Here is a 20,057-nt window from a genome sequence, read left to right as displayed (position 1 = left end):
GACAACAACTAATTACTGCTTAGAACAGCTCTGAGATTTTATGAATGAAAAAGAGCAGACTGATTGACAGGATGAATGTTGATTGTGGCATATCCACATTGCATCAAATGTAGAAAAAACTAATATGCTGAATATTGCTATCACTGATATGATGCATTTATGCATGCAGAATTGTGTTTTATGTGGATTTAGTGGCATTTAGTGAATATGTGGTCATGTGCAGAAATATTAGGAAGTGAACATAGGTGCCCCAACCCAAACCCTAACCCTAACTCACCTGAATGTACAGTGTTTCCCAAGTGTGGGGGCGTGTCCCCTAGCCTTGGTAACAGTGATTGCTCAAGGGGCGAATCTGGTCAACAGAATTCTACCTTAAAATTAAAAATTCCACCTGTTTAGTCTGATGCATTCAGATGCATATAGCTCTGGACACTTTGCAGACTGCAAGAGCCACACTAATTTTAGATTCACTTCCACAGAGCCACATTGTGACTGTTTATGTGCAGTACAAATGTCTTTTGAACATAAAACCTGAATTCAATTTAGATTCCAATTGAAGCCAATTTTAATTAAACCTTCTGGTACAAAATATAATAAAAAAGTCAATTAAACAATTTCTTACATGATTGTTGAGTTATGTATGTTTTTAAAAACCCACATTGACAATACAACTTTGAGCAGCTATCAGTCATGCTGATATCTCAGCTCAGGTTGTGTTCGCTACTCTTGAGTAAAATTTTACAATTTGCTTGGTGGACCGGATTTAGGGCTGATTGCGTCCCATTTTGGCTGACGGGCCTTACGTTTGACACCCTGATTTAACTCATCTACAAGTCAACAAAGGCTTTCTCAAAGTGGGCACAGGGCTTGCAAACTAAAATAAATCCATATTTTTCAGCGTTATTTCTTATACTACACAGGCACTACTGCCCTTAAGCACATCTTCAGGATCAGCACATTTATATTTGGTGATCCTGTAACACTGAGGTGTGATTGCTGCTTTAAAAAAAACCCACAGGCAGCCAGTAGACGTCTTATCTCCATGCACACACGCTCCGCACTTCGAGCAGTATTTATTTCAGTGTGAAGCTGACAGTAAGTGATATTGGGAGGCTGTGCAGGATTTCAATGGGCTCGATATAACCCGGACGGGCGGCACTGGAGAGCACAGACACACGGGCGCGACTGGAAATGCGCCGACTGCTTACTATTGCGCAAGTAACCGGGGATTTACGAAACTCCGAGAGAAAGGACAGCATGGCGGCGTGACTGGAACCTGGCTGAAGTGAGTAAAATATCACACGGTCATTCATTTGCTTCGTTTCCTCCGCTTGCTCCCTTTACTTTCACTGGCGGCGAACGGGCAGCTACTTCCAGCCTCACGTTACTGCTAGCTACTAACTAGCTACTTTACACATCTACTTTTGAGCCCGACGTAATTATACCGTCGCTGGTTAAACCGTCTAATTAAGCTACTCTCGCCTGTCTGTGTGTCACTACACGGCGACAGCGTCGTTTGTTGAAACTTTAAAGTATTTCACAGAGCACGATAGTAACTGTTAGCAAACATTATTAGCATTGCTAACTTATGAGCGGCGGACGCGCACGGGACGGAGCCGATACTGGAATAAACGCTGAATATGAGCAGACGGTAAGATGAAGATATCTCACAGCATTATGACTCAAAGTGAGTTTACAGTAAATCAAACATTAGCAGCAGCTAATTCCAGGGTAATTCTCGTTGTAGCTAAGCCGTGGTTACACGTGCCCGATGCGCGTGTCGCCTGACAGCAGATTGATATTCAGCCTCGTTTTATCAGCGGCTGTGATTCAGCCACGAAATCCAACCTCGCCGTGACTTCTAATCAGTGCGAGCTGCAAACTTATGTCCAGCAATTATCAATACATTTTACGTGTTTGAATCCATGTGTGCGTAAAGCATCGATTCGTAATTAGCAGAAGTGGCGAGAGCGCGTAAGAAGAGGTGTCATTTATCCTTTAACCTTCAGTTTGTCATGTTATTAACCTTTTCTGGGAAATATATCCACTCAGTTAACACGCCTATGTCATATTATTTTTCATCGACATTGTTTTCCTTAGATCATCATTTGGTGTAGAGTTATTTTTTTTAGTAATTATTGAACTAATATGATGTTCCATGCTGATTTTTTTTTTTTAAATTTTAGGCGACATTAATTAAGCAAAAAACATTTTTCAATAACCATATATATTGCATGCAAAACTAATCCTTCTATATGGCTGCAGAACTTTAAAAATGCACATTGTAATGACGATTATGTACTTCAAATAACTAAGAATTTAGTAAGAAATTTGATTATAACTTTCAAACCTTCAGATCTGGTGTCTAGAAAATATTAAAAAGTAAAAGCTTGTTCCTTTTAAAGAGACTCTAGTCACGTGACTGTCTGGGCCAATCACAGTGGTGGCATTACAATACGAGTGAATGAACAGGAGAAGTCAGGACAATGAAGGCACCCTTGGGGTGAAGACTGACTTACTTAGATCAGCATGTGTGTTAATGAAATGTTTCAGAGTGGTAAGATAATTTTCCTCCCATTTCTTAAATCCATAGACACCCAATGAGTTTTCTGCAGAGACCGTGGGGCTTCACTGATGATTTTAACAGTTTGGAGGTGAGTCCTTATATTTTCTGTTTCTGCAGTATTGTATTTTCCACAATTAAGTTGCACTGAAAATTTAGTCCAGCGTTGCATTTCCGCCTATGCAGTGTACTGGTAATGATTAACCTGCGTGGAAACTAGTTAGTTGTGTTTCGTAGTGGTGGATCAGTTTTTCCCTCACTCTGTTTGGAGAGCATGTTTATACAGAGAGCCCCCAGGGGCCTCTCAGTGTGTGACTGGCACAACCTTTAGCCAGCAGGATGAGAAGACTCGTCCTTTGTCATTCAATTGCCCTCTTTGTCATTCCTTTAAGTGTCTTTTGTGCCAACATTTGCATGAAACGCCAAGAGCAACAAATGTCGTCTGTCCCGTTTGTGGCTCCCATCCTGTCATCCACCCTTTATTGGTTGCTTATCAGTAGTAGTATTTATTGGGATGGCTTGTGCAGTACAGAAATATTAGTGTGCATCATTCTGACTTAAGTGTGCCTTGTGATTTCCCCAGCTCTCCACTTGTCTGGTTTCTGTGAGCAGGCATCTGGTGGCTTTTTATTCCCACTGTGTTTAGAGAATTTCCCCATCCTGGGCTGAGGAGTAATAAACATGACTGTGGCCAATGCAAAGTCTGGCTCAGGTAAGCCATCAAAAGCTCAGTTGTCAGTTGCCTTTTCCACTGGAACTGTTGCAGTGCTGTGTGTTAAATTTGATGTTTGATTATCAGTTCATTAACTTTGTGCCCCCTGATCCAGAAATAGTTGTGGGGAAAGAAAAAACAAAACTTTTGGACATCTGATAGTCTCACTAAATGTTTAAAATTCCTTTCATGGCTTCATTTATTCCTCATATTCAGTCTTCTGGCATTAAGGTAATGACTCACAGTATTCATGAAGATTTTCATCTAAAGCAGTTAATTTGTCCTCTTTTTGTTGCTCTGTGCAGTTTAGCCATTACAAGGCAGATCTGTTGGTAGAATAATTGCTTTGTGACTCTGCGTGCTTGTTGCTGCTGCGACGGAAATGAGGGATGCTCCTTTTGAATCGGCCCATTGATTCACTGTCCACTTGTTGTTCTTTCCTTCTGAGCTCTTATCATGATGGGGTTTTTTTTAATCCGTCTGTGTCACCGGCTTTGCTTGTTACTAATATCTCTTGTTTTTGTTCAGGAGCTAGAAAAGAGAGGGGTTTTCCTTTGCTTTGCTGGGTCATTGATGTGCGTTTTCCTTCATCTTCAGCCATGCAGCAGGTCCTGGACAATCTGAAGGACCTCCCTTCAGGCACAGGAGCTCAAGATATTGATCTCATCTTCCTCAAAGGTATCATGGAGAGTCCTATAGTCCGGTCTCTTGCCAAGGTAACGCATACAATCACTGAAATTACTTCTTTTATATGTCCGCTTACCAAGTCATGTAATTTTTCTTCATCCTGATATTTGTAAAGAAAATACATTTTACCAGATTCTTTTCACATTTATTTATGTGGGGAGTTTTTTATCACTTACAGAGAATATTTTCCTGTCGCCAGAAGAGTGGACCAGCAGAACGTTTACTCTGTACAGGGGCCGTGCTGCTTACCTCCTCATGTTTCACATACATCTAGAAAGCCATTCATAATAACATCCTATAAACTTGAGCTGATGTGGAAGCGTAAACCACTCAACGTCAGTTAAATCAATTTTCACGCCCATAACTAAAAGAGGCTGACAGCACGACAAACAAATGGCTTACGTAACATTCTCCACACAAAAAATCTCCAGTGCAGATTGGGGTCATCAGGTTCAACTACCGGCTCTATAAATAGATTAGGCCTTTTTTAATAGAAAGCCTGCTACAAAGGGGAGTTCTTGTCACCGTTTGCAACACGCAGAAGGTGACTTTGCCTTTTCTTTATTCACTCATTTGCTGTCATTGATACAATATAGAACTGATAATTTTCTGATGATAAAAAAGTATTTTGCTTCAGATTGCATCAGTATTAATGGCATAATGTGGAAATTGCTCTAATTTTTCTTTTTTTTTAGTTGATCAGGTTTTGTCTAAAGGTGTTTAATTAAATGTAGACCTTCTGGATGCAGTGGATGATGAAACGCAGCTCTTCAACTGAAAGATGATGCCTACTGTAGATTGAATTCACAGCTCCTACTCCACTCTGGGTAATTGCACACTGAGTAGCTCTCATTTTGTTGCTTGCCCGTGTCTGTCTCTGTTTAGGCTCACGAGCGTCTTGAGGAAGTAAAATTACAAGCTGTGCGGGAAGATAATGTTCATCTGGTGTCTGAAATCTTGGACTCCCTCAACAAACTGCCAGAGAAAGATGCTGCCACTGCCGAGCTGACCAGGATCCTCCAGGAGCCGCACTTCCAGGTATTAGACGGCTTTAATGCGGAGATTTGCGGAGCGGCCGGTCACGCCTTTGTTTACTCCTGTTAGGATGGATGTCGGGGCTTGTTCCTCCATCCGTTGCCTAATTTCCTCTGACATGCCTGTGTGGCTGCTCTGCTTTCGTGTCACTCGCTATATTCTCGCCCGCTCCTGTCCTGCAGCATGAGAGGAGGGGGGAGTGTTTCCTTAGGCCAATGGCAGGCGGAGTTATGTGGGTAAAGTCGGAGAGGGAGACCGTCGCCCACTGTCTCAGTAATTCTTGACATTTGCTCATGCAGTTGTAGAGTCTCACCCGTTGTCAGTGTATCTTTTGGCTGCTGGGGTAAGAACATCACTCATTCGCCTCCTGCGTTTCCCACTTGGTCTTCTGTCAGTGCATTCCTCAGAGCTCGAGGGTAGAAAAGATTTATGCCTTCACTTATTTGATAGTGATTCGTCAAATGCATGTCTCTATTCCATTCGCTGTTTTTGATGGATGAACCACAGTGTTTTGATGGTGATCTTCCCTGAGGTGGTGGACTAAACTCCTCATTGCAATTGCATTTGTCAGTGTGAAATAATGCAAGATCGCAATGTTTTTATGTGATTTTAAATAGTTTTCATCCCTCTGTGTCATATTTTGTGTTAGTCTCTGATAGAAACTCACGACAAAGTGGCTGCAAAGTGCTACGAGATGCCCCATTCCGCGGCGAACAGCAATTCCTTGATGGCGAGTTCCCTCATGCCAGCCGATGCCGTCAGGATGATCGGCATCCAGAAGAAAGCCGGGGAGCCACTGGTGAGACACGCAGCAAACCCGTAACCGTGCCGTGAGGCTGTAAATTGCTTTGCACTGTCTTCTTTTATCCACCATGCAGCGACTCGGTCTTGCCCAGTAGCTTGCGGTGGGGAATTTGTTTTACAGCAAGACGTGAAGTGGGGCCTCTCCTCTGATTTATGAAGTGCGGATGCACGGTACTCCATTACCGTCGCTCCTTTTACAGGGGGTGACGTTCCGGGTGGTGCGAGGGGAAATGGTGATCGCCCGGATCCTGCACGGCAGCTCCATCGACAGGCAGGGCATGCTGCACACGGGGGACGTCATCCGCGAGGTCAACGGCCGCGAGGTCGGCAGCAATCCCAGCGAGCTCCAGGAGCTGTTGCGGGACTGCAGCGGGAGCGTGACGCTCAAGGTCCTGCCCAGCTACAGAGACACGCCGTCGCCTCCACAGGTGAGCAAAAACCAGCTTCTTCTCGTGTTCCTCTGGAAATTCTTTATCTTCTGTCGACATTATCAATTGTCTCGAGTCAGAAAAAAAATCTGGTCTACTCTTTTTAATGTGGAAATTTGCCAGACATTTTTGAATTTGTTGCGTTTTGAGATATTTTAAAGCTATTCCTGATTTTTACTGTACCTGTCTGCTTGGGTGAGCGCTGCCTGACCTGGCTGATCTCAGAATGCCAGGCTTTTGAAAATCGAGCCCATGAAACATCTATTAATAACACTCCACGCACTAAGTAGGCCATACAGCGCTCTGTTTACTAGAGCACCACCTAACAGGCAGAACGCAGCAGCTGACATGAAGGTGCAGGACGTGAGGTTATGTCAGATACTGACGTTTGTGCCAAGAGGATCGCACAGTCTCACTCTGCTCCTCCACTCCCTGCTTTTTAGTTGTGTAAAAATCTACCTGGCTAAATGTTTATACAGCAAAATGAGAAGAAAAGCGTAGGTCGCTCAGCAGACAGTCGGTGACAGGCGGTGCTCGCTCCCTCCAGGGAAAATAGAAGCTTTGAAAAAACAAACATTTATGATAATTGTATTTTGTTGAGGAGCAGAAGTCTGCTGAAAACACCAGCTTTATTTATTTATTTATTTATTTCTGAAGCTTCGGAGTGAGATTGTCCCAGGTTCATGTCCAGACTGCATGTGGGTTTTCTCTGAGTACTCGGATTTCTTCCCACAGTCCATAATCATGTATTTGAGGCCTCTTGGCCGTAGGTGTAAATGTGTGTTTGGCCTGTTTTGGATTCAGGGTTTATCATGCCATAGTAAGCTGGGCTCACCTTCAGAGACACTGAGCTGAAAAAAGCAGAATTTATTTTTCTTAGTCCTAAAAACACGTTTGCCTAAAAAGAAACCACACTGCACTTCTTCATCACCACATTGCTTTAAACTTGTTTTCATCCTTGTTTTTAGTCTGTCCTCTCGACAGAAGTCTTTCCTGTCAGGGTGACCAGAAAAATACGATGAATTTTCACATTTTAGTTGGAGCCGATTCCAACTGACTGTAGTTAAACTCAAGGCACACCTTGGACAGGTCACCACTTTTCACAAATAGGTTGAAATGCGGAGCTCCAAAGCTGCTGAAAGAAAGCATCAAGTGCTGCTCGTCATGATATGTTCTAACTTGTTTAATCCCTCACTCGCAGGTTTATCTGAAGCCACATTTCAGCTACAACCCGGCCTCAGACAACTTGATCCCCTGCAAGGAAGCTGGCCTGGCCTTTTCCAAGGGAGACATTCTCCATGTGGTCAACAAGGAGGACCCCAACTGGTGGCAGGTGGGGAAGAGCAAACTGCTTCAAAGTGTTGGTGCAACTGGTTAGAGAGGTGGTTGAAAATCGAGGTCAGAATGAGGTCAAAGTGCTTCTGATAAATAAAAATAAAAGATCTTGGGCAAAATGTTTAATCCAGTAGACGTCAGTGACTCTGATTTCCATGCAGGCTTGTAAAACGGTGGGTGGAGCGACCGGCCTCATCCCCAGCCAGTTTTTAGAAGAGAAGAGGAAAGCGTTTGTGAGACGAGAGTGGGACAACGCTGAAGCAGGTCAGCACAGGACTCCTCCTGCTCTCTCTGGTCTCTAGCACCACCATGTGGTGTCCTGACTTGGCCTGTTTGTGCTCCAGGGATGCTCTGCGGAACTCGAACCGCAAAGAAAAAGAAGAAGAAAATGATGTACCTCACCGCCAAGAATGCAGGTGTGTGTCACCATGGTCAACATTTGGCGCAGTTATCCATCGAATTTTAATTTGAACGATCAATTTGAACAGAATTTGATCGATACGAGCTGCAAATCTACGAGGAGGTCGCCAAGATGCCCCCGTTCCAGAGGAAAACGCTGGTTCTGATTGGCGCTCAGGGAGTCGGGAGGCGGAGCCTGAAGAACAGACTTATTGTCCTGAATCCTTTGAGATACGGAACAACGGTCCCCTGTGAGCGAGAGACAGCCGGCAGAGAAAACCCTCCTGTCTGAGTGTGACCTCGCTCTGTAACGCCTTTCCTTTCCGTGGACCCGCAGTCACGTCACGCCGTCCCAGAGAAGAAGAGAAAGACGGCCAGAACTACTGTTTCGTCACGCGCGAGGAGATGGAGAAGGACATAAAGGAGAGCCGCTACCTGGAGCACGGCGAGTACGACGGGAACCTCTACGGCACCAAGATGGACTCCATCCACGAAGTGGTGGCCGCTGGCCGCACCTGCATCCTGGACGTGAACCCTCAGGTCAGCCAGAGGCGCGCGGACGCGTCCTCGGCGTGCCGATGTCTCTCTTCTTCTCAGGGCGAGCCAGTGACGGTGTTCTGTTTTCCTCACAGGCCCTGAAAGTGTTGAAGACGGCCGAGTTCATGCCGTTCGTGGTGTTTATTGCTGCTCCTGAACTGGACACACTAAGAGACATGCATAAAGCTGTGGTCGACGCCGGGCTCACGACCAAACTCCTCACGGTAAGATGGGAGTGCAAATGACCTGTTATAACAAAAATGTTGTTTTTCGAAGTCGCCTTTTTAAAGGTGCTGTAGGCAGGATTTTGCTAGTCAATGCTAATTTTTCTGTGTTTTCTTTGGATTAAATGTCAGAGTATCCATTGATAATCCTTTAGGAGTGTAGCATAATTGCACTACCGCGAGGGCGCAGCGTTTCTATCTGTCTCTGTTCTGAGCCGAAAAGGAATCTCGACAGCTCCAGGTATCTTTGACCAATCAGAAGAGCCCCTGAGGCTCTAACCGTGATTGGTCGAGGGGCGTTCGTCGCACGTTCTTGTGGGAGGGGCTTAACTTGCGTAAGGGCGTGACGTCGGAGAAAACAGGACAGGATTGGCTGTGCTGGGTTTCAAATCGCCATCTTACTTAGGTAACCCTAAGCAAGATGGCGGAGATGCGGAATCCTGCCTACAGCACCTTTAAACCAGATTCTTTACTGTTGAAGATTGCTGCCACCATCTATTATTGACAACAACAAAAGTAATACAGAATATATCAACAATTGCCTGGCAGTAAAAGAGAAGTCTAATTAATGCTCCTTGAACAAATTCCTGGTTAACGTCACTGATGTGGTGAAGGCAAGTGGGAGGATTACATTATTACCACATCTTGTCACACAACCAAAGAGTTGATTTGTTTGAAGTTTTTATCATGTACACACAGTGGAGCAAGTAAGAAAAGTGTAAAATTGGCTGTAGCTTTTAGACTTGACGTGAAAAAAGGCGCCTTTTGAAGAGAAGATGTGTGACGGCCGGGGATAGTTAACGGTGCACCGCTGGAATTGAACCTCGTCGCACTGAAGGCAGCGACATGTTCCCCGTCTGTGGCCTTAATACAGAGACATGCATGAAGTTTCCAGCTTGTGGAAATATTCTTCAAAGAGCTCTGTGTGGGCATCAGACTTCTTTGAGCTTAATTGAAAAAGTTGAATCCGAATTTCTGTATTCGCTAGTTTTTGCTGTCGTGTCACAAAACAGTGATAGATAATGATGGCCTTTGGTTGGGGAAAATAAAAACTAAGAAGTGGAGTTATGGGAGTAAGTTGTTCTTAATTTCAGAGATGTCCTGGTAGGGAATACTTCCGCTGATGGGCCGCTCCTCTTTTCCGCCGCAGGAGAATGACTTAAAAAAGACTGTGGACGAGAGCGCCAGGATCCGCCGGGCGTACAGCCACTACTTCGACCTGACCATCGTTAATGACAATCTGGACAAGGCCTTCGACAAGCTGCAGGAGGCGGTGGAGCGGCTGTTCGTGGAGCCGCAGTGGGTTCCCGTCAGCTGGGTCTACTGACGCCCCGCCCGAACAAAAAGGGGATTCAGCGCTGTCCAGTGCAGGAGCCTCGGTCTCACGCATCGGAGTCACCTTGATCTCAACTGCCAGAGTTTTATGCATACTATGCAACTCAACACGTGGGAAGTGTACTTATTTATTGGCAAATATTTTTTTTTTTTTTTTTTAAGTATATTTTCTATTAATGTGGATTGGAGGAAGGAGCTGGCGTCGTGTCCGGCCGTTTCTGCCACATCCTGTTTTAATTTTCCATTCTTATGTGAGATAGGTAAATTGTATTTATTCTGCAAAAAAAATGAGGGCTTCTCTCATTGAAAAAGGATGATACCTCAGTGTTAGAGTTTACAGTGCAAATGTGTCCAGTACTTCATCTCATTTTGTCACTACAAATGTGTCCTTCATGTATTAAGGTGTCATGTTATCGAGTAACTTATTTCCTTCAGAAGAGGAAGACGCCCCGGGACAAATTCGTAAATAGACCGTCACTATGGTGTCGCACAGGAAGAAGAGCTTTCTGGTTGTCTTAATCCATTATTTCTCTTAAACTTCGAGCACAGGAGACGTTACATTAACTGCCTATTGTTCTGACATTGGGATCATTAAGTGTTTTACTGTCAGATTTCTCCCGCCTGGTGCTGACTCTCCAACAGGGTACTGCAACTCAGCGAACCATCCCTTTTGATGTGATACGACTAAAACTTAACTGTTTTAAATGAGGTTCATATTTACTTATTAAAAAAAAAAGTATATTTTACAAGATTTCAAATGTATTTTCAGAGGTCAAATAAATAACAGGTGTTTTCTAATGAGTCGCCTCAGTTTGGTTTTTTTTTCGTTCTTTCAGCAGAATCCTGTGTAGTGCAAGCTCCCGACAAGAATATAATGAAATTTGCTAAAAGCATCAAACTTTTCTTCAGCTTTTTTGTGAAAGTGCCCAAAGGAATTTTGTCCTGTTCCTGTCTTTCAGAGACTTTTCATTAAAAACGGAAGAATTGCTGCTTGTTTTGCATATTGACAGAATGACACAGAGTGGATTATACACCTATAAAACAATGAGAAGGTTTTGCTCGTGTCAGACAAGGAAACGGTCTCATCATCTGAAATCCATTCACAGGAAACAAGATGTTATAGCCAATGACAGGTTTCCAGTTAAGTGTTACACATAAAACCACAATAAACATGAAGGTTGTGACCATGTGAAAGTATATTTCAACATTACAGGGAAGGGTTAGGGATAGAAAAAAAAAAAAATATGTTCGAACATCGACCGAACTTTTGATTGCAACCAAAAAATTATAAAAATCAATTTAAAAGGCTTTTTGACAGTAAACTTTAAATTCAAGATTTGAGCTCAGTAATGACCAGTTTCATAAAATGTTTTGTAAATTTATACAATTCTGACCAATAAATCTACTCAAACTTTTTTATTAAAAAAAAAAAAAAAAAAAAATACAACAGTGTGTTTTCAATACTTCAGTGGTTGTGCAGGAACATTTTGTACCAAAAAATACACACGAGAGCTTTTGGCGATGGTGTGATGCATTTAAAAGAGAAGGCCGCGGTGAAGAAACTTGACGAGGTTCCATTGGCCCACAGTGAGGTGAGGCGACTATTTTTGTGTCAGACGCCTCTGGCCAGAGAGGCGAGGCTTGTGACGGCCATGCAGACGACCAGCGGGAGGTGTCCTGGCTGTGGGGTTATTTCTGTCTTCAGCATGCTTCCCTCTTTCTTCAGGGACACATTAGAGACGGCGAACAGATGCCGAGTCTTTTCAAAGATGTCCTGCGTCAGCTCGGCGCCGCCCTGAGGCGTCTCCCCGCTCCCCGAGACGCACTGCACCTGGAACAGATGTGAGGAGGAAACATCAGGAGCCGCTGAACTGGTGCGTGATGCCTCGTTTAAAAAACACCCAAACACCGCTTTATTGTTTTTTAGAGTCATTTGTAAAGCGGGACTTCACTCACCAGACGCTCCAAGGTGTGTAAAGCTTCGGGGCTGCAGCACATTCCCAGCACGGCGAGGCCGTCGTCTGGCAGCTCTGAGAGATGAAGACCCAGAAAGCAGGGTGGAAAAACAACGGCAGGAAATGAGGTTTCCAGGACAGCGTGCACACAGAGGGCCTCCGTAACTTTGTCAGATATTACTTTCTGACCTTGAAGTTTTTTTTAATAACAGCCTGAAGGTTCTAGGTAATAAAAGCGGAACAGATTACATCTCTGCTCACCCTCTAAGGTGGAGGTGAGGAGGTGAAAGGCAGTGAGGACGGACGTGGCCGGGCCGCCCTGAGCGGGATCCTCTCGTCCGCTCTGCTCCAAAAGCTCCACGATTGATTTAATGTTCTGCTGCTGCGACTCCGTTACTTTGAGGTCACTCAAGTCGGGTTTTTTATCCAGGCACACTTGTTCCAGCTGTGACAGAGAAAAGACAGTTTTAAAAACCAGCGTCTCCATTCATAAAGCTACGTTCTGTTCGGGCGTCAGCTCTCAGCGCCGCTCACCGTGTGCTGCAGCGCGCTGACGGCTGCTCTGTTCTGCATGAGCTGAGAGAGCAGCTGCAGCAGAGCGGACCTGGTGGCTGCAGGGAGGCCCGACAGCACCTGGAAATGATCCTTTAGATTGTCCAGCTCTGAGGATTGGGGAAAACAAATGCATGATTTTTTTGTTATTTACATACAAAGACAAATCATGAAGGAAATTACAATATTTAAGTTAACAGAAGACTAAAACAGGAAACTGGTAAAAACAAAACCATGATGGTGCCTTCTGAGGTGCACTAAGGCAGCTCTGCTACCTTACAGTGTCAGATAAAGTTCAGAATAAACTTTAATCGTCTGAAAACACCTCACAGTGTAATTCACAAATACCAGCCACTAACTGAAAAAAGATTGCAACAATTTGCAAACCTCATAAAAAGAGAAAATAACCAAAATATCCAATATTGCAAATGGGATTTCTTTGTTGGGCTGCATCTAAATTTTGGAAAACACTTTCTACTGTTACTGGGTAAATTTCTGTGCAGGAGAGACGAGGCTGAAGGTCAGAGCTGGATGCTGCAGAGCTTCAGAACCACTGGTCACTCTGCACTTTAAACTGTGTGGAATCAGAAACGCTTCCAGTTTGCCAGAAGTTAAATCTGTACCATGACAAGAAACACTGCTATCTTCTCTCAGCTAAAGCTCTTCTAAAATGATCAGAGGCCAAATGGAAACGTATTTGTTCAGGTGAATAAAAAAACGTGACTATAGTTTTTGAAATTACGAACGCTGAGTAAAAAGATGAGGGTTAATGAGACTTGTTCTCATGTAGAAATACATCTTTGATGGCATTACACTGAATCAGTCCGCTACACAGAAACACAATCATGTAGAAATTGGATTTTATAGCAACTTATGCTTCAATCTGGACACTGTAACACAACAGCCTTTATATATTTAACTCAGACAATTATAGACCACATAGTGTGTTTATCAAGCCAGGAGAAGAAGAGAACTTCCTTGCCTGCAGCACTGAGCTTTTAGAGATTCTCCTAAAATTAAAACAATTAGTCTCCCTGCTTTTCGGCTGTTTATAGACAGGAGGAGCGGGGAATACACAGCAGTAAACATGCTCCTGTCCCAACGTTATTGAGATCTGTTGCTGCCATCATACTGAAAACAAGCTAGTAATGCTCTGAAAGTGGTGAAAAAAAAAAGAATAAAATTGCTCAATCCTGGAAGAAATGTTGAAGTGAAAGTCAGTGTATCATCATGTTGGCATTGACTGAATCTTTTTGAAGCCAAGTGTTATTCTGCTTTTTAGAAAATGTGCATAAATGCTGTAAAAACAAAAAAAAAATCATTATTCAACAATAAATAAACAATAATCTGTTGGTCACGTTGACAGAAAACGTATAAAATAAGTTGCATGTTTGAAAAGTTCCAGTCCCTCTTTATGCGTTCACACACACGACTGTAAACATGGTAAACCGCAACAAACATTCCTTCTTACTCCTCTGGTGAGAAATGCTGGGGAAGCTGTAATTTACCTTGCTGAAGGCTGTTTTGAGCTCCTGAAGACGACAGAGGCTCCATTTTAACGGGCCCGTCCACCTCGAAGCCCCCCCTGACGTCTGACACCAGGCACAGCTCTGCGGGAAACGGAACACGCTGATTTCAAATGTAACCACGAGAAGACAAACAGCGGTTTTTGTGCTTCAAATTAATTACACAAAAAGCAAACGATTTCTCACCAAAGTGTCCGTCGTGCCTGATCTCCAGCTCGATCACGGCGTAGGCGATGGTCGTCTTGGGGGGGATCTCCATGCTGACGTTGCTGTCTTTACTCAGACTCGCATTTTCCTTCAGCAAAAACTGAAAAACAATTCAAGCAGCTGTGATGAATACAAACTGCTGGGTGAGTGTGTAGACGTGGAACGGACACCAGAACAACACTGAAAGCGCTGATCAATAAATATCTGGGGGGTACGTCTTTGAGCAATGGGTGTAAAAATGAAAAAAAGGCTGCAGACATCCTCGTCCATCTGTCAAGGTCACATTAGAGCACAGAAATAGAAACAAACGAGTTAAAGAGAAGTCAAATGTAACAATTTCCTCTCAAACTAATCATAAAGTTATAGTGTTAGCACAAATTCAACTTTCTCTTAACTTTAAAAGAGACAGTTCTGCTTTTTGAAGCCAGCTTTAGGGGAACACAATGAAATGCGAAACTGAAACTGATTGTGAGAAAAAAGGAAACCAGTCAGCAAACAGGGATGCAAACAACATATCAGGTTTACTGAAAGTAGTTACTTGAAAAAATCTCCAGAAATAACGATAAAATACAGAAATCTAAAATGATAAAACTGGATTTAGAATTCTACTTTTAAAAATAAACTCAAATTATACTAAAATCTAAAGTATAATAGGAAGACAGACTGAGGTGCAGCCTCTGCTGTGCTGGGATGAATAAAACGCTGCTCTCTTCTCTTCTCTTGTACCTTGGAGATCTTTGGACTGCAGTTTCCTCCACAGTGGCCGCCTTGCTGCACCTCCTCGATGACGGAGCAGGGCTGAGTGGTCACGATGCGTTCCTTCACAATCACACAAATCCTGCGGGGCTTCTCCTTCACCTGCTGGATCAGGCAGTGCGACATGTCCAGCACCCTGAGGCGTCACGCGGACACAACCGTTACACTGCAGCATGTTTCTGATCTGTTTACATAAACTCTTGTAAAAAAAAAAAAAGTCTCTCATAGTCCTCAAACAGGAGCTTTTCCTTAGATGATTAGATGAGTTAATATTCTGCTCGACCCTTTGTTTACTGGAAAACTTTACAGCTGTACAAAGATCACTAATGTTGTGTGCAGCCCTCCTGGCAGACCGAAGGTTGGACGACAGCTGCAGCGTTTCAGAAGCATCATATGAGAAAAGAGATTCAGGACGACCGACCTGCCTTTACAGGCCCGCAGTAGCTTCTGCACGTCCACTTCCTCCTTCTTCAAACTGCCAAAGGACGACTGCAGTTTGGAAGAGTCTTTTCCCGCCACGTTGACGGAGTTGTTGATGAAGCTCGCATTGATGCTTCCCTGAAGGTTGTCACCAAAAGTCCCGCTGTATTTGATGAAGTCTGTCTCTATCACATCTGTGGAAGGAGAGAGCTTTGTAAACAGTGAAGGTTTTTTACTGAGCTTAAAGCAGATTGTTTCAGTCAGATGTAGGAAGCTGTTTTTCCCGAGGAATAGAAAACATGACAATCAGGCTATAAAATCACATATCTTCACCTAAATGTGCATGATTTGGTTAAATAAACAGTTAGGTGTTTTTATTTTGTGACTGTTTTTAACTAACTTTCCTGGAGCCAGTTATCTTCTGCAGGCACATCTACCTTTCAAAGTATATAACCTACAGATTGTTGCTAAATGATTAACACCCATAAACTAGTGTTCCACTTGTATATCTCTATATCATACTTGTCCTGATATGAGTCCAGTTTGAGCTCGAGTTTGTGTGGGTACTCCAGTTTTCTCCCACAGTCTAAAAACATGCATTTAGAGCTGATTACTGTTTCTACATTTCTCCATGATGGACTGTTGACCTGTCCAGGGTGCAACCTGCCTTCGTCCAGACTTATCTGGGATAGGCTCAAGCTTGACCCACAGTTGATAACAACCAAGTATAAACCATTCGTCACGCCACCTGTTTGTTTGTTTGTTTGATATACACCATCAATGGTAACAACAATACTGTCGATAAAGCCTCAATATCCCACAAACTGCAAAACATTAGAAGATATCAAATTTCCATTTTAGTTGTTTCGCACTGTGATATTTAGAATAAATCTATGCAAATTCATTATTGCTGAATTTTTTTTTCTGGATCTCCTTATTTAACATACAATGAGTCAATGTCATAAATGGTATGAAGTGTTACAAATGAATTTAAATACCCACATCCCTTTAATCAGTGCTACTTTGAATATTTTTTGTAGAATATGTAGTTAATTACATGCGCAACATAAATTATTATGAAATCTTTGTGTATGCACTTTTTGTTTGTATGTTCATTAATTTTTAATCTACATTCGTTTAGCGCTGACATGGCACATAAACCAATTTCCAAAAGTTAATACACTGTTAGTTTCACTGATGATATGCAGAGGAGAGTCATTCTAGGCGTACCTGGCTTTATGGGCGCGTCTCCGGCCAGCAGGTCGCTCAGGTTGAAGTCTGTGGGCTGGTATTTGGGCCGCTGCCAGAACCAGAAGCCTTTTCGCTTCACCACCACGGAGAGGGCGGAGATGGGCTCGTTCAGGCTGCACACCGGGATCAGCGCCCCTCCGCGGTCCACCTCCTCCACGAAGTTCCTGGTAGCGACGGAGAACATCTCTCAAACCCTGCCGAGGAGGACAGGAGAGTAGAATGAAGATATCTCACCATGTCGCGCGCTGTTGGAAACTTATAAATCTCACGCGACTCTCCGTACCGCTTGTCCGGAAGTGAGTGATTTTCTGGTTGAAAACTGAGACAGAAGAGCAGATAAAACCTGTCAAACCAGAGTTGTCACAAGAGACTGGAGTTTCTTTCTCTCGCTGTACACACAGTCCTGTTTGCGGACAAAAGATCGGAAGACGCTCCGCCTACTCCAGGAAGGGCGGCGGCGCGAGCACACCTTCTTTACGCACGAGACAACAATAACAATAAAATAAAAGCATGACGATAATATAAATACTGCTGTGCTTCGTGTCTCCTGTGTCCTTTATAGAGATGTTACATCTAGATATTACTTCTTCAGCAGTTTCTGAGCAGCACAGTGAAGTATGTATTACTCATCTACTGTTTATTATGTGGAAGAGAAAATAAGCTCTTTATTCTGTTAATTTCAGCCTCTTTCATTGCTGTGAGTTCTTCATCTGTCTGTCGCCACCTAGTGGCTATTTATGATAAAATAGAGCCAGAACACTCCATTGCTTACGTTCAGGGTCAAATTAACGAATCTTTAAACGTCACATTACTATAATTAAGTAGAATATTAAGGAATTCCTTCTTTAATAGGACTATTGCTGGTTTAACTCTGTCTCTGCCTTTCTGTATGGAGTCTCGGTTCTCCTATTCCCCTTTAAAAACTTGCTCTGGAAGCTAATTGGTGAATTTTCGTACACTAAAAGGTGGAGGCAGTCATTCAGAATTTTGTAGTCTCTACTATGTAATCTACTTTTGAAATGTAATTCAAATTTAGGTAATGTTCCAATTTGTAAAAGTACCAATTTTATAGGTCTTACTGTTTGATGAGGAAATATGCTTTGACTTTGAATGTAGATATTTTATGCAAGAAAATTATATCATATGTCTCCAATAGTGAGTTTGATTGTGTCTGGTGAAAAGAGTAGCTTTTGGGAAGAGTACTCAGGATTTTTAATAATTTCATTTTTAAAATCTAAGCAAGACAATAAATGTTCTACTTTAGTCTAAAGTTTTAACACTATTTTTAACACTTGTAGGAGGAACTTATGTGAGGGTCTAAGGCGGTGGTTGCTTCGTTTTTTCTCGTTACTGTGAATTTGACATATTAATATTATGCTTATTCACTGTTTTTATTTTTACCAATCAATGTAACATCTTGAAGCCCTCTGAGGCAACTGTTATTGTGATACTGGGCTATACAAAAAATTGATTGACTTAATGTTCTTACAAATATTGCTGCAGCAGACAAGTGTATGGTAGAGGAGCAAATCTGGTCTGAATGCATGCAGAAAATCTCCACAGATGTGATGTTGAAAACTCCAAATCTATATTTTTTATTTGTGTTCCACTACTTTTAAGACATTTGTAAATTAATCGATGATAGGACAATTCAAAATCTCAGATGTGATTACTGAAAAATTTACTCAGCTATACCAGATCTTATACTGTTTGCACTGTGCTCATTAAACACATTCTACACAATTCACTAATAGTAGTTTATGTAAATAAGTAAAGCCATTATTGTCAAAACCTACTTAAACATCTGTATCACTTTTTACCAAATTTTATTACACTGTTAAAAGTAGACATAAATTTGATTAATTTTCCTGTCTAAAACATGAATTTTGCATTTAAAGCATTTGCTCAGTGTTATGAAGAAAACAGCCACAACATAAAGAAAAAAAAAACATTTTAATTGAGCTCATTGAGCAGACTTTTCAACATTTTGAACCCAAAACTTTGGGTCCATATTGACAATGGTACAGTGGATATAGTGGAAAAAGAGCTGCATTTGATATTTGCTACTGCCGCTAATAGTTGCACAATCATTCAGACAGGTATAGCCAAAGCACTGGATTCTTTTATGAGAAGCTCAGCTCAGTAAGGTCACGTTTGAACAACTCGTTTGTTCTCAAGAGTTCCCTTACAGAATAAAGATCTTTAAAAACATCCAGGAATTGAAAGAAAAATAAATAAAGCAACGTGAGTAAAAGCAGTAAGGCATCAGGCAGATGCAGAATAAATACCAAACGTGTTCACTTAATGGCATTCCAAGGCTAAGGTCGTCTCAGAGGTAGAAAATGTTCATGATAAGACATTGACTAAAGTGACCAGCTGATCAGCACATGTTAAGATAGTGTGTATAAACTATGAAAAGGATTTTCCTCCTTTATTCCACAGTTTTCTTTATTTCGGTGTGAGCGGTTCAGTACAATGCAACAGAAGGGAAAAGTAGGCTAAATTTCCTAAATCGATCAACATTCTCATAAATACCTTGCATAAACATGTTTACACAACTTAGATGAGCACTTGTTTTTTTTTTTTTTCTTTTAAGGCAATCACTTTCAATGAACTGCAATACTGAGGGCCAGTACTGAATGCAGATGATGAAGCCGTGATGCAGACATCTCCCAGCCTGAAACACGGTGGAGGCCGTGCGGGTGGCTGACGGGGTCACCACAGTGTAGGAAAATCGATGTGGGTGAAGCCGGGGTCCTTCCTCAGCTCCCAGTACGTGTTGTTGCTCACCCACTCGTCATCTTTTGACTTCCTGTGGCAACGGAAAAAAAATAAACAGCACGCAACAATGAATACTCTGAGCGCTCGGGGAGCCAGAGGCTGATGAAAACCAAACAGGGCCACGCTGCTGCTGCAAAGACGCTGCAATTAAAGCCGTGCAACACACTGGCTGATGACGTGACCGCAGCGTTTCTGAAGTGCTGTGACTCAATTCTACTACAGCTCCACCTGCAGTGTCACTGCTGCAGCTCTGCTGGAGCAAACCCCAACCGTTTCCCCCAAGACTGCCTCGGAAATCAGTATTATTAGCTTAATGTGACTAATTGTAATAATAATAATATGCTAGATATTCAGATTGGTGCTGCTTGTGAATGATTTGGTGGAATTACTGAAAATGTTTACTATATACAACACTTCAGCTTCACACATATAACGGCAGTGTTAAACAGTGTTTTGCCTCTTTGTTTCAGTAATGCGTGTCTTCCTCCCACTGAGTGCACCAGATGGGTGCATTTCGATGAGAAATATGGAAAAAATATGAAACATTATG

At 42.6% G+C, this 20,057-nt stretch overlaps 3 protein-coding genes across 7 annotated transcripts in view; 1 reads left to right on the top strand and 2 right to left on the bottom strand.

Annotated features, from left to right (window-relative positions):
• The first annotated feature begins 1,166 nt into the window (after positions 1–1,166).
• Positions 1,167–10,785, top strand: pals2a (protein associated with LIN7 2, MAGUK p55 family member a). 2 transcript variants are annotated; one of them, XM_030102531.1, is made up of 14 exons: positions 1,167–1,285; positions 2,594–2,654; positions 3,147–3,275; positions 3,873–3,991; positions 4,848–5,000; positions 5,647–5,796; positions 6,002–6,229; positions 7,431–7,562; positions 7,726–7,828; positions 7,909–7,980; positions 8,053–8,214; positions 8,301–8,503; positions 8,596–8,724; positions 9,875–10,785. In XM_030102531.1, the coding sequence occupies exons 3-14, from the start codon at positions 3,245–3,247 to the stop codon at positions 10,049–10,051; spliced, it is 1,659 nt and encodes a 552-aa protein (XP_029958391.1). In that variant the 5' UTR covers positions 1,167–1,285; positions 2,594–2,654; positions 3,147–3,244; the 3' UTR covers positions 10,052–10,785. The 2 variants fall into 2 exon arrangements, with proteins under 2 accessions (XP_029958391.1, XP_029958392.1); XM_030102532.1 differs by lacking the exon at positions 1,167–1,285 and adding an exon at positions 1,633–1,651.
• Positions 10,786–11,231: 446 nt separating this feature from the next.
• On the bottom strand, positions 11,232–17,143 carry gsdmeb (gasdermin Eb). Of its 2 annotated transcripts, XM_030102544.1 has the most exons (10): positions 17,010–17,143; positions 16,706–16,920; positions 15,477–15,669; positions 15,026–15,191; positions 14,279–14,399; positions 14,075–14,176; positions 12,549–12,676; positions 12,276–12,459; positions 12,016–12,089; positions 11,232–11,890 (listed from the first exon to the last, which is right to left on the bottom strand). In XM_030102544.1, the coding sequence occupies exons 2-10, from the start codon at positions 16,908–16,910 to the stop codon at positions 11,672–11,674; spliced, it is 1,392 nt and encodes a 463-aa protein (XP_029958404.1). In that variant the 5' UTR covers positions 16,911–16,920; positions 17,010–17,143; the 3' UTR covers positions 11,232–11,671. The 2 variants fall into 2 exon arrangements, with proteins under 2 accessions (XP_029958404.1, XP_029958405.1); XM_030102545.1 differs by lacking the exon at positions 17,010–17,143 and having other exon boundaries at positions 16,706–16,952.
• Positions 17,144–18,660: 1,517 nt separating this feature from the next.
• Positions 18,661–20,057, bottom strand: part of osbpl3b (oxysterol binding protein-like 3b) — a 31,600-nt gene continuing 30,203 nt past the window's right edge. For all 3 annotated transcript variants that reach the window (XM_030102510.1, XM_030102512.1, XM_030102511.1), the window contains one exon: positions 18,661–19,538. In XM_030102510.1, the coding sequence (XP_029958370.1) occupies positions 19,442–19,538 (97 nt within the window). In that variant the 3' untranslated portion in view covers positions 18,661–19,441. The remainder of the gene's footprint in view (positions 19,539–20,057) is intronic.

Source organism: Salarias fasciatus, chromosome 11 (genome assembly GCF_902148845.1).
Source record: "Salarias fasciatus chromosome 11, fSalaFa1.1, whole genome shotgun sequence".
Classification (NCBI taxonomy): domain Eukaryota; kingdom Metazoa; phylum Chordata; class Actinopteri; order Blenniiformes; family Blenniidae; genus Salarias; species Salarias fasciatus.
This window is presented reverse-complemented; position numbering and strand designations above follow the sequence as displayed.